General features: G+C 35.5%; 1 protein-coding gene across 1 annotated transcript in view; it reads right to left on the reverse strand.

Moving 5' to 3' along the window:
- dock3 (dedicator of cytokinesis 3) overlaps window positions 1-14,166 on the reverse strand; it is a 261,906-nt gene that overhangs the window by 87,312 nt on the left and 160,428 nt on the right. The window contains 2 exon segments of the mRNA XM_048167153.1: window positions 10,248-10,399; window positions 11,639-11,680. Of these exon segments, the coding sequence (XP_048023110.1) occupies window positions 10,248-10,399; window positions 11,639-11,680 (194 nt within the window).

Raw genomic sequence — 14,166 nt, forward strand, 5'->3', positions numbered from 1 at the left:
TAAACAACAACAATTTTATAATTATTATTTGTTGTTTTAACAACAACCACAACAACACATCGACATCATCATCATTATTGTTGTTAAATAAATAAATAAATAAATAATGGTGGTATGAATTGTTTTAACAATATAATAGTAGTAATGATAATAATGATAATGATATTTTTTATTATAACAATATTTTATTTTAAATATTATTTTATTTTTAATATTTTATTATATTTTACAATTTTAATATATTTAATAATAATGATGAAAATAACAATAATGTGCTTTATTTTATTTGTATTACAAAATATTTTATTACATATATTTAATTATTTTTTATTCTATTTTTAATATTTCATTATATTGTATTACCATTTTCCTTCTAAAGGACAACAATAATTTTATAATTATTATTTGTTGTTTTTAACAACAACAACAACAATATGGAGGGCCAAATTACTTAATATTAAATCATTAAATAAAAGTTGAAATATTTAAATAAATTATTAAATACATAAGTTGTTAAACATACATTTAAAAATTATTATTATTATTATAATACTTTTCTACTGATTTAATTAATAAGATGTATTAACAATATAACAACAACATTTCATTTTATTATTTTTATTATAAAATATTTTGTTTTATATTTAATATCTCATTATATTTTATTATTTTCCTTTTAAACAACAACTTTATAATTATTATTTGTTGTTTTAATAAACTCCCCCCACAGAGAGGATTCTAGTCGGCACTGCAGATGCTTACAGTGTGACTGGAGTGTGTGAGCGTCCATGAATATGTCTGTCATGATGTGCATGTGTGACTGGAGAAACAGGTGGCAGACAGATTGAAAAAGAGAGCCTTCAAGGGACAGAAAAAGTGTGAAACTATTCAGGGACAGACATTGTACCTCTTTAAAGTCAATGTCAAATTCTGTTCTGTTACAGAATGAATTGCTTTGTGAATGCTTTTTTACAAAACTTCTATCTGGAAAGTTCTTCCAACTAAAAAAAAAAACGTTGCGTACAGTACGTTTCTCTTTTCAGACTTGACCAGGCATGATATAATTTTGGACCAAGCTTGTGGCCCACTCCAGGGTCAGACAGCTTTTGAGAGGGAGGCAGAGGCACCATTAGCAGCCTGTCAAAACTGTGAGGAGTGGGTGGAGAGAGAGAGAGAGAGAGAGAGAGAGAGAGAGAGATAGCTCTGTAGGTGTGTTGTGTGAAGAATCATTTGGCCAGCTTTCCTCGACTGTTGCCATTTATATAACGTGATGCATTTTGCTGTATTTTTCAAGATTTTAAACCTCTATGTAGTTAGTGAAATATATAATCTGTGATATTATTAATAATTTCAGTAATTACAGGGATGAGTTAGCACTAGCAATTAAAACATCATTTCACAGTCCTTAAAGAACCATTTATTCAGGTAAAAGAAAAACAAAGACTGGACACTGAAAAATTCTTCATTTTCATCAGTATCTTGTTTTTCAGCAAAAAATCTAAATGTCCTTAAAACAAGAGAAGCCAAAGTTCCATAGTTCCGAGAAAAAAAGTTTTGTGTCAAAGCTATTTGTACAGTCAATCTCAAAGCTCTTTCCCGTTTTGGATGTGCTTTGTGTGTTTTTCATGGCATTCATTCACGCTTAAAACCAATGGTGCTGCTCAGTCTTTTGCCACTCAGTGGGCGTAACCACAGTCATAACAGTCAACGGTGACGTCACGTGCATACCCTCTATACTGCCAAAAGTATTTGGACACCCCTCCAAATCATTGAATTCAGGTGTTCCAATCACTTCCATGGCCACAGGTGTATAAAATCAAGCACCTAGGCATGCAGACTTCTACAAACATTTGTGAAAGAATGGGTCACTCTCAGGAGCTCAGTGAATTCAAGCGTGGTACCGTGATAGGTTGCCACCTGTGCAATGTCCATTCTTGAAATTTCCTGACTACTAAATTTCCACAGTCAACTGTTAGTAGTATCATAACAAAGTGAAAGCAATTGGGAACAACAGCAACTCGGCCATGAAGTGGTAGGCCATGTAAAATCACAGAGCGGGGTCAGCGCATGCTGAGGCACACAGTGCGCAGAGTCAATAGCTACCGACCTCCAAACTTAGTGTGGCCTTCAGATTAGCTCAAGTACAGTGAGTAGAGAGCTTCATGGAATGGGTTTCCATGGCCGAGCATCTGCATCCAAGCCTTACATCACCAAGTGCAATGCAAAGCGTCGGATGCAATGGTGTAAAGCATGCCGCCACTGGACTCTAGAGCAGTGGAGACGTGTTCTCTGGAGTGACGAATCACGCTTCTCTGTCTGGCAATCCGATGGGCGAGTCTGGGTTTGGTGGTTTCCAGGAGAACGGTACTTGCCTGACTGCATTTTGCCAAGTGTAAAGTTAGGTGGAGGGGGGATTATGGTGTGGGGTGGTTTTTCAGGGGTTGGGCTTGGCCCCTTAGTTCCAGTGAAAGGAACTCTTAATGCTTCAGCATACCAAGACATTTTGGACAATTTCATGCTCCCAACTTTGTGGGAACAGTTTGGGGATGGCTCCTTCCTGTTCCAACATGACTGCACACCAGTTCACAAAGCAAGGTCCATAAAGACATGTATGAGTGAGTTTGGTGTGGCGTAACTTGACTGGCCTGACCTTAACCCAATAGAACACCTTTGGGATGAATTAGAGCGGAGACTGCGAGCCAGGCCTTCTCGCAAACATCAGTTCCTGACCTCACAAATGTGCTTTTAGAAGAATGGTCAAAAACCTTGTGGAAAGCCTTCCCAGAAGAGTTGAGGCTGTTATAGCTGCAAAGGGTGGGCCAACTCCATAGTAAACCATACAGATTAAGAATGGGATGTCATTAAAGTTCATGTGCACGTAAAGGCAGGCATACCAAAACTTTTGGCAATATAGTGTATAAACTCGCAATTGTGAGAAATAAAGTCAGAATTGCGAGATATAAACTCGCAATAGTGAGAAATAAAGTAAGAATTGTGAGATATAAACTCGAAATTGTGAGAAATAAAGTCAGAATTGTGAGATATAGGGCCCTATAATACATCCGGCGCAATGCGACGCAAGGCGCGTTGGTAGAAACTGCACCTCTGGGCGTGTCCACAGTGCGCGCTGACTTTGCTTATTACACACAGGGATGCGCATCACACAAACATGCCAAATATTAAAAACAAAAGGCTTACAGTGTAAAAGAATATTATTGTGTAGGCTACATAAATATAAAAATGTAATGATGAATAGTCATTGCGTGCATTAGAATTAGGCTACCTATTTTCAATTCAGCCTATTACTACTTATAATGATGAACGAAATTGGCTAATTAATTGAACAATCGTGCCAATACACACACATATATTAACTGACTCATCGCGCGGAGCTATTTGAAAGCCTGCATTTGCAAGCCCGCTTTAACTTCGCGCACGAGCAGATCGGTTTCTTCGCTTGAAAAGCGTTCAGCTTTTCCGCCAACAAATTCTGCCATGTAAATAGCAATCCGCCATGGCGCAAGCACATCTCGCTCTTAAAGGGAATGGGAGATGACACTCTGATTGGTTTATTGAACGTTACACCCATTACTCATTAAGAGAATAGGGACAACCCATTTCAAAAATGCGCCCCGGCGCACGGACTGTTTTTCCGTCGTTAAAATAGCAAAAGTGGATTTGGACACGCCCTGAGTGCACCTGCGCCGTGCGCTTTACACTTTGCGTTTAGATCGTTAAAATAGGGCCCATAATCTTGCAATAGCAAGAAAAGTCAGAATTGCGAGATATAAACTCACAATAGTGAGAAAAGTCAGAATTGCGAGATATAAACTTGCTACAGTGAGAAAAGTCAGAATTGCGAGATATAAGCTCACAAAAACTGGCAAATGCGAGAAATAAAGTAAGAATTGTGAGATATAAACTCTAAATTGTGAGAAATAAAGTCAGAATTGTGAGATATAAACTCGCAATAGTGAGAAAAGTCAGAATTGCGACAAACTCGCAATAGCGAGAAAAGTCAGAATTGCGAGATATAAACTTGCAATAGTGAGAAAAGTCAGAATTGCGAGATAAACTCGCAATAGCGAGAAAAGTCAGAATTGCAACATAAACTCGCAATAGCGAGAAAAGTTAGAATTGCAAAATATAAACTTGCAATTGCAAGAAATAAAGTCAGAATTGCGAGATATAAACTTGCAATTCCTAGAAAAAAAGTCAGAATTGCGACATAAACTCGCAATAGTGGGAAAAGTCAGAATTGCGAGATATAAACTCACAATTGCGAGAGAAGTAAGTATTGTGAGAAATAAAGTCAGAATTGCGAGATATAAACTCACAATTGCGAGAAATTCAGAATTGCGAGATATAAACTCGCTGTAGCGAAAACAGAATTGTGAGGTAAAGTCCAATCACCTTTTTTAATTTTTTATTTAGTTTCAGAAACAAGCTTCCATAATTTTTGATATCTTTACAGCATAAAGAACAGAACATTTATTCTGATATGAATGAACGAACAAACTATTCGTTGACATTTAGCATAAGGAACAGAATAAGGAGAATGAACTGTAAATGTATTATGAGTGATGTTTCGACTTATTAAAGTTTTGAAATTAGAAATGTTTTAAGAGTTTTTTTCTAATATCACAATAAAACATCTTGTCTCAAGAATATGCATAATGAAGGAAATGTTTACAAAATTGATTGATTTTGTCTGATGGAAACATAAGATTATTATTGAGTGATCAACACATTTCATTAATTGAACAAATGAGCTAAAATGCATTAAAATATAATGACATATATATATATATATATATATATATATATATATATATATATATATATATATATATATACACATTAACAATTAACTGCAAAAAAAGTCCTCTTGAAATAAGCAAAGCATAATTTAATATAGAAAAAAAATCCTGAATTCAAATGTTCAAGGTTTTCTGAGCAAAACTGAATAAGAAATTGAATGAGAAATGATTACATTGTTTTAAAAATGTAATTGAAATTGAAATTACATTTGTATGAAAACATTTTTAACATTTTTTATTTGGATAACAAGAAGACAAGATGTGCATCCGCAAATTGAATAGAGTCCATTTTGATTTTACGTAGATTTTAAAATTAAATAGAAATGGTCAAAACTAAACATGTTTAACCTCAAAAAGAACTGTGGGTTTTGTTAGAGATGTATGCATTCCGTCATAAAGAACAGCAGTGAGACAGAATGATGTAAAAACAAAGCTTAACTCGCTCAAAAAATGCTGTCTAGACTTGGCCAAAACCTCTCAGAGGGAATATGGAATGAGAACGTTTGAAATAAAATGTGAGAGGTAGAGAAATGGCTCTGTCTCCATGGTGAGCATCATCAGCATGGGGTCTCTCATGAGAACAGTATCCCTCAGGACGAACACGAGCAATGTTCTAGCGCTTTCTGCAGATCAAGGCTTTGAAATCACGCAAATACAGTCATGCTAACCCGTGATGTTTTGAGGGATGATGACGCAACATGACTCCTTCAGGTGAGCCTGGAGTGAAACCAAAAAATGGTAGGGATGAGTAATACTGTGGGCGGTTTAAGGGGGTCTGACCATCCTAATTAATGTTTTTGTTGTTGTTTCTTTCAGCATTCAAAAGAATAAGAGAGTAAAGCATGACCTCATTGAACTGCTGCTTCAAACAGAAACATTTAAGGGATCGTTTCTTAGTGGCCTACAAACGCTTCTCTAATTTAATTAATGAGGTGTATGAATTACTTTTTAAACACTCCCATTGGAGAAATTGTTCAGTCGCCTTATTTCTATTAAGATTAACACAACGTACTGCGGAGGAAAAACAAAACAAGGTTCCATTATATAATAGAAGACTATATATATCTTCATCCTTGAGTCTCAGTTGAGTTTATTATAGTCACTGAAACTGGACTTCCCTCAAGGGTGTTTCTAGCTCAAGCACTGGAAATCAATTCCTCTTCCTTTTCCTGAGGTGACTGGTTGCTGATCGTGATCATGTTAGCAGACAAAGGATCGATCAATCTTTCTATCTATCTATCTATCTATCTATCTATCTATCTATCTATCTATCTATCTATCTGTCTGTCTGTCTGTCTATCTATAATATTAATAAAGATAAGTTATATCATTAGAAAGTTCTAAAAGTTTACTATCTACGGTGTCTTTTTTACAATATAGATGCTCCAGCAACAGTAATATTGTAATTTGTGTCGGGTGCAAAAAAGACAACAAGCAAAATCATAAAGGGACTTCATACCTTTGTAATGAAATAGCGATCGCGAGATGAATACAATAGATCGCACTTGGGTAAAATGTCCATGAGCATCCATTGAAAAACAAACAACAGCACTTTTTGTCCACAAAAGCGTTAAATCCATGAAATATTGATACATTGTCCATTGTTTGCATCACATTTCTTCTGAATGATCTGCTCTCCATCATCGTTCTTGAAGAAATTATGCAATCTGAGCAGTTTATGTTGTAAAACTGTATATGATCATTTACATTAGACTCTCACAAACAAATGAGCCTGCGTCCAAAGTATAATTTTTCAAAATAGTCCAGCAGTTTTAGTTATAATATCCAGCAGTGCTGTCAGAGTTTTATATCCTCCCGCCATTGTCATTGTAGTAAATCTCACGAAAACTTAGCCAATGCCAAGACGATCTAACAACGCGTGTTCTGTTTATCTTCTGCATGTGTGCACATGTACACAGACGTACATCTGTTTCGAGTCTCGACCATTAACGCAGCAAGACATATTATTTTATAATTGTATAAAATAATCCTGAAAAAAGCACAAACACGGCAGAGATGCCAAATTCAGCGGCTGGAATTATCTGAGGTGAAGTGACAGCTAACAGACAACAGTGCAATCCACCTGTTATTCAAGTGACCATGCCCTTAAGCAGAACTTTAAGGTTTAATATAATTTAAACGGATGAGTTATAAACCAAATTCACCCCCCTCAGAGTTGTCACGAAAATAGAAAAAAATACTGCTCTTTAAAGGTGCCCTAGAACCAGTTTTAACAAGATGTAATATTTAACAAGATGTAAAAGTCTAAGGTGTCCCCTGAACGTGTCTGTGAAGTTTCAGCTCAAAATACCCCATAGATTTTTTTTTTTTTGTTAATTTTTTTAACTGCCTATTTTGGGGCATCATTATATATGCACCGATTCAGGGCGCGGCCCCTTTAAATCTCACACTCCCCCACCCCCGAGCTCTCGACTGCCTTAACCAGCATAAACAAAGTTCACACAGCTAATATAACCCTCAAAATGGATCTTTACAAAGTGTTCGTCATTTATGCTGCATGCATGCATCGATTCCTGTGAGTATAGTATTTATTTGGATGTTTACATTTGATTCTGAATGAGTTTGAGGCTATGCTCCATGGCTAATGGGCTAAAGTTAACATTACACACTGTTGGAGAGATTTATAAAGAATGAAGTTGTGTTTGTGCATTATGTTTAAAAATGAAAATAGCGACGGCTCTCTTGTCTCCGTGAACACAGTAAGAAACGATGGTAACTTTAACCACATTTAACAGTACATTAGCTAACAGTACACATGCTAACGAAACATTTAGAAAGACAATTTAAAAATATCACTAAAAATATCATTATATCATGGATCATGTCAGTTATTATCGGTCCATCTGCCATTTTTCGCTATTGTACTTGCTTGCTTACCTAGTCTGATGATTCAGCTGTGCACATCCAGACGTTAATACTGGCTGCCCTTGTGTAATGCCTTGAACATGGGCTGGCATATGCAAATATTGGGGTCATACATATTAATGATCCCGACTGTTATAGTCGGTGTTATGTTGAGATTCGCCTGTTTTTCTGAGGACTTTTAAACAAATGAGATTTACATAAGAAGGAGGAAACAATGGTGTTTGAGACTCACTGTATGTCATTTCCATGTACTGAACTCTTGTTATTCATCTATGCCAAGGTAAATTCAATTTTTCATTCGATGGCAGCTTTAATTAACTAAATAAGCCTTGACTAAATAAGCCCAGAGGGATGTAAATATAATAAAACACAAAAAGGTGTCAGCAGTTAACAGGTTAATGTAACATTTCCTGTTTCAGGACTAGCAAAATAATTGAAACTTACTCTCTGTACAGTGGCCAAATCTGCAAGATAATGGAGGCGGAGGTGGGTGTAACGCCTGTACAATATCCGTCTTAGTCAACCAACTTTGGGATTTTCAGAATGCTTTTAGCCTGCTGAACTGTGAATGCAAATCATGTATTGGCTCCGGCCTGGCAGACACTAACGGCTCACAGGACATGTTTTATGGCTATTTCGATAGATTCCTGAACATCTCCCTCGTGACTTCAAACGACCGCGGCCACCTCGGATCGAATTACTGCAAGCCATGTGCCCACATACCAGACAGCCCTAAAATCGAATACACATACACACACCCACAGAGACAAACACACACAAACACGTATTGAAGATTGTATGTGCAAAATATGACTATGCCTAAGTGTACCCGCCGTTGTATTTGAAATTGCATATAGATATCCCTACTGTATAAGTTTAGCTAGGACTGTAGTCATGCTAGTGTCATTTCTAACGATAAAATTTGACTGTAAACTGCAACTTCTCTTGTATGCCTTTCCCACCTGACAAGTTTGGTTTCTTTGTAAAGCTCTCTTTATGCCTTATTCGACAATGTATGTCACATCACTGTAAAATACATTGTTCTATTTTTAATGGTACTTCAAAGAAAAATGTACTCTGATCTAGCACTTCATAAATTATGCAAATCGAGCCGCAAGACTAGTCAAAGAAAGTTCTGCCCATCAAACAGTGCACCCTGACCATTAGTTGTTTCAACCAAGGAGGCGTGTTGGCTTGCTTGTCCATAAAAGACAAGCACAAACAGTTTTCCTTTGCACTTTTTTGGGCTTCAAAATCTCATGCCCCCTTCACTACCATTAGAAAGATGAGAAGAGCAAGAATATTATTTAATATAACTCCTATTGTGTTCATCTGAAAGAAGATAGTCACCTAGGATGGCTTAAGGGCAAGTAAATAATGGGATCATTTTAATTTTTGGGTGAACTACCCCTTTAAGGTGCAATACCGACACCTACTGTACGTTGGGATGTCAACCAGATGCTGGCTCTGGGTTATTTACAAGTCATATTATCATATGTGTACAATTAATTTTAAATATTACGGTTATCGGCAGTACCAGTATATTGCGACACCCCTAATAAACACAATAATAATATTTATTAAATATCACGATTACCGTCAATACCAGTATATCACGACACCCCTACCGTAAACATACCCGATAGTGTTAACAAAAGCAAACGTGAGATAACACATTTGCTGAGGCAACTATGCCATTTTTGCTTGCTTCTACAAGTCTTTGAGCTCTTTTAACATGACTCGCATTTACGGTTTCCATACTCAAGTTCAGTGCTGTACCAGTTGAGCTACCAAGCAAGTTTACTACATCAGAAAAGACATACATGGAGCTGGTTATGTGATGCAAACATCAAAATGTAAATATAGTAAATGTGTTTTGAGGTCATATAGTAGGGACAAAAAAAGTCTTTATTAATCTATAATAAAAAAAAAAGTTGTTGGTGTTTTACTGCCACCAGATATAATTTCAGCTGGAAACTGCAGTGAATTGTATGTATAGGTATGCTTTTGGATTTTTGAGAAAAAAAAAGAAAAAAAAGAAAAAAAAATGTAGATAGAGGCACATTCTTGTAGAGGCCTATGAAAATCTTGTAGTCTTAAAATATGGCTGTAAAATCCATCTAAAACAGTGTGATATTCTGCTAATGAGTTTAGTTTGGACAGAGAGAGTTAGTTAGGATGTCCTCTACCCAGAAAATGCTACTTGAGATGTCTTCAAGCATAACTGAAGCGAAAAGATCTTTTACATGAATACTTCATCAAGGTCTCTTGTCCTTATCTCATCTTTCTGCAGTTTCACTGTGTGCCATTTTAAACAAGTCTCTGTACACGTAGGCAGTATTTGCGCAAGCTTTCATTTCTTAGACCTTGATGCTTTAAAAATGATGGCTTACTTTATTGCTTATGGAATCTTTTGTACTATTTTTTGCTGTTCCTTTTGAATAATTACAGAAGAAAGCCTCTTAATTGTAAAAAGTTTGAGTGGTGGAAGGATGCAACCACTGATTGCATAAGCAAACATGTAAATTACATATTTCCTACCTGATTTGCTTGCCCTCTCTCAAGTCATACAGAGAGAAGAAGATGTCCGTGTCCTCGCCGATGGTGTTGTACGTGAAGCTCTTTAGGTTGACGAAGAGATGGTGCGGCACAGGCATTCGACACGAATCCCCGTGTCTTTGTCTTCCACCATCCTGAAATCACAACACAAGTGAACAACAGCTTTACATTTTGTCACAATGTTTGTTATAGTATATGTTAAAGTGTTATGTTGTTAGATGTTATATTGTATGTTATGTTATGTTATGATGCTATGTTATGTTATAATACATGATATTGTATATTTTCCCGTGTTATTTTACATTGTTGCATGTTATGTTATGGTACTGTACATCGTCAAAGACTATAGAATAACACAAGACGCGTCACTTGTATCGTTTTGAATGGGAGAATATGGCGGAATAAGTTCCGCCTTCTAAATAAGAGCCAATCGTCGATTGGTAAATTCATTGCGTCACTGCAGTGGCCGTTAGAAGCTCCAGTTCCTACAAAAACAGTCAGACGTGCTGCGCATTAGCTTGATCCAGCCTGAAAAATACATTTTTTATCATAATTTGAGTGTTCAGTTTTTTGTCAGATTTCATTGGTGATTTCAAATATTAATCGAAATTTTGGCAAACAGCCTTGGAGAATTTGATGTTTCCCATTCAAAGAGATAGGAGCTGCACTTGCATGCCCAAGAGGCAATTCAAAATGGCCACAGAGTGAAATGACTTGTCTTAAAGGGACTTTGATATCGTTGTTATCTTATATTGTTAAATGTTATATAGTTACATGTTGTGTTATGCTATTATGTCATTGTGTTGCCACAACATAACATGTTACAATATAACATAACATGTAACAATATACCACAGCATGACATCACAACATGTAATGTTATACCACGACATGGTATAACATAACATTGCATAACAGTATAACATGTAAATCCAATCGGATATGCACAAAAACCAGATTTGGACTGACAGTCTGAATGAGGCTTAAGACACTTCTTGTATTTTAAATATGTATTCAAAGATATAATATAAGGATGCAATATAATATACTGTAATTAAATATAATAATTTAAAAATTTCAAAAACAATATTGAGCCACAGAAGCATCTAAATTGAACAAAAATAAAAACATGCATATTATTTATTAGTGCTTGCAATCTTTTGGCCTGTTTTACTGACCTATATTTGAACTAGTGATTTATACATAACTGTCAAAAGTCTTTAGCATGACCAAAACGAGGTGTTTAGCTCAACAAAACCTTTCATGTCACATTTTAGCCCATGGTGAAGCATGACCTACAAAAAGTTCTGAACACGTAAACGACTAAGCATGTCTGACAAGCCCTCAGATGGTGCCAAGGATGACAAATATACCTGGGATGTGCTTTGCTGGACGCTGTGCCTGCTGGATAGGTGCTGTCAACCGAGAGAAAGAGAGAAAGACAACTTAAATTCAGCCAATGTGTACAGTATATACTGTGCAAAGCATGCTGACTGCAGTTAGACATATTGGCTGTACCTGCATAACAGGAACTGGCATCCTTAAAACAAAAAATCTGTCTATTATAATGATTGTGATTGAAACTGAAACATAATGTGCACTGTATATAATATATACTATAAACTTGCTTGCATTGAAACATCTTAAATAATCATCAAACATAAAACATATCCCATTAAAATTATTCTTTAGGGGTTGCAGAGTGCATTGAGATTGAAGTATCAAAGGGAACAAAATGTCATGTTTGATCTGCGATTGAGTAAATAAGATACTTGCTTAAGGGTTTAAATATTTTCCCACAAGACTGTTTAGACATTTAAGACCAATATCTAAATCTAGATTAATCATATTCACAGAGGCATCATCAGCACAAACCCGAGCAGAAAACACATGCTCATAATCACATGGTGAAACGCACACATACACACATCTTGCCCGGAAGCCTGGGTGACTTATGAGTCTGTATTTCTTAGCTTGCATCTTTCTCTCCAGTGCTTTTGACTGTGTTTAGAATAAATTACCCAGCATTCAACACAAACCCCCCACTGATGAATGCATGGTGGGAAAGGAGGCATGCAAAACATGCTAGCGTAAGGATATAAAATAGATTGTGCCTTCCTGTTAAAAAGACAAAGTACTATATTGTTCTGGGTGGTCTGATGGGTGCCGTCGTTGCTAGAGTACTTTGCCATGGTTGCTAGGTGGTAGTCCAGTGTTCTGGAAGGTTGCTAGTGCATTGCTAGGTGTTATTCATGTGTTCCGAGTGGTTGCTAGGGTATTGCTACAGATGCTTTCGTTAGTAAACACCACTAATAATTACCTTCTCAATAAGGACCAGCAAAAGAAATTATCAAAGCTGCATGCACTTTATCTCAAGATAAAAAGTAAGACTTGATATAGTGCTTGGCAACAAGGGATTGAAGTAGAGCTTCATTTGCAAACCCAGTGGAGGATTTCAGGCCGAATTGAGAAATGTCTGAAAACAAATATCTTTCCTTCTGTTCTCACTTTCACCATCAGGGAGGCTAAACGCATGCCTGGCGGGACTCATTAATCTAAAACAGCGCCTTGCGGCACTGTGAACATGGCAGATTTTACAGCCATGTTACAACTCGTTTCTGTGAGACTTTAGTCCCTGACTAACTTATATCAATATATTGTCCCTTTATGAAGTAAAAACTGTGTTAATCATTAAATAGACTATATTCATGCATACCGTACATTACTACAGGTACAGGACACCTGGCTCAAGGGTACAACAAGGCTGACATCTTATAGGGAACATATATATAGTAGCAAGTTCTGCTGTATGGGACTTGCTACTGCCAGTACATACATGAGATTCTGCTCTACAATATAGCATACATGAATTACCCATAGCAGATCTATACAGGCGGAGCTGGGGAAGGCGGAGGGTTTCTGAAAGCAGGCTGCAACTGCTACAGCAAAAGCTGACCAAGTATTTCATATCTAGAGTTTCATGGCAGAACTTTATATTTTCTATCTATACAGAGTATATATATATATATATATATATATATTCATGATGATTGGGACACTTTTTGCCATTGAAATTTATAATCGCAAGTAAATCACATTTGGCTGGGAAATTACCCCCAAAAGATAATTTAAAGTCATGTCAAATCATGTTAAATGAGAAAGGCATAGACTAACTATAACTAACTAACTAACTAAATATATAAATATATAAAGAAATATCACAAAAATCACAAAGATTTAGGTTTCACCAGCCATGAGGGTGAGTAAATTATGACAGAACTTTCATTTTTGGGTGAACTATACTTTTAATGCTTTTTGTTTGTTTGTTTGTTTTGTTATTTTAATAACATGGAAATATGTTTTTTTTTTTTTTTTTTTTATTAAATGATACTATAAATAAGAAACTAAAACTGCCTATGGGAAAAAAATAATGTGTTAATAACGTACCCTACATTAATAATTTTAACATATTATTTTTTTCCCATAACTAATTAAGTTAACACGTTAAATCGACAGCCCTAATGCATACACACACACAAACACACACACACACACATAAATAAAAAAATAAATAAAAATAAAATAAAAATAATTAAAATGAAAAATAATTAATAAAATAAAAATTTAATAAAAATTTAATTAAAAATAAATTTATGATGCAACATTTACCTTGAATTTTATAAAGCATTTACAAATCAATATGTACTTGGCAGTTTGTGCTTAATGAAGTTTATATTAAAGTTTAATACATGCCACATTGATGCACAATTTTAATATTACATGTAACATTTTAAACATGAATTAAATAAATCACATTAAATATCTACTTATTTGTCAAGCAATTGCTTATTTACATTTATTTATATTTATGTAATAATGAATTGATAATTTATTAACTTTT

Source organism: Megalobrama amblycephala, linkage group LG2 (assembly GCF_018812025.1).
Source record: "Megalobrama amblycephala isolate DHTTF-2021 linkage group LG2, ASM1881202v1, whole genome shotgun sequence".
NCBI lineage: Eukaryota > Metazoa > Chordata > Actinopteri > Cypriniformes > Xenocyprididae > Megalobrama > Megalobrama amblycephala.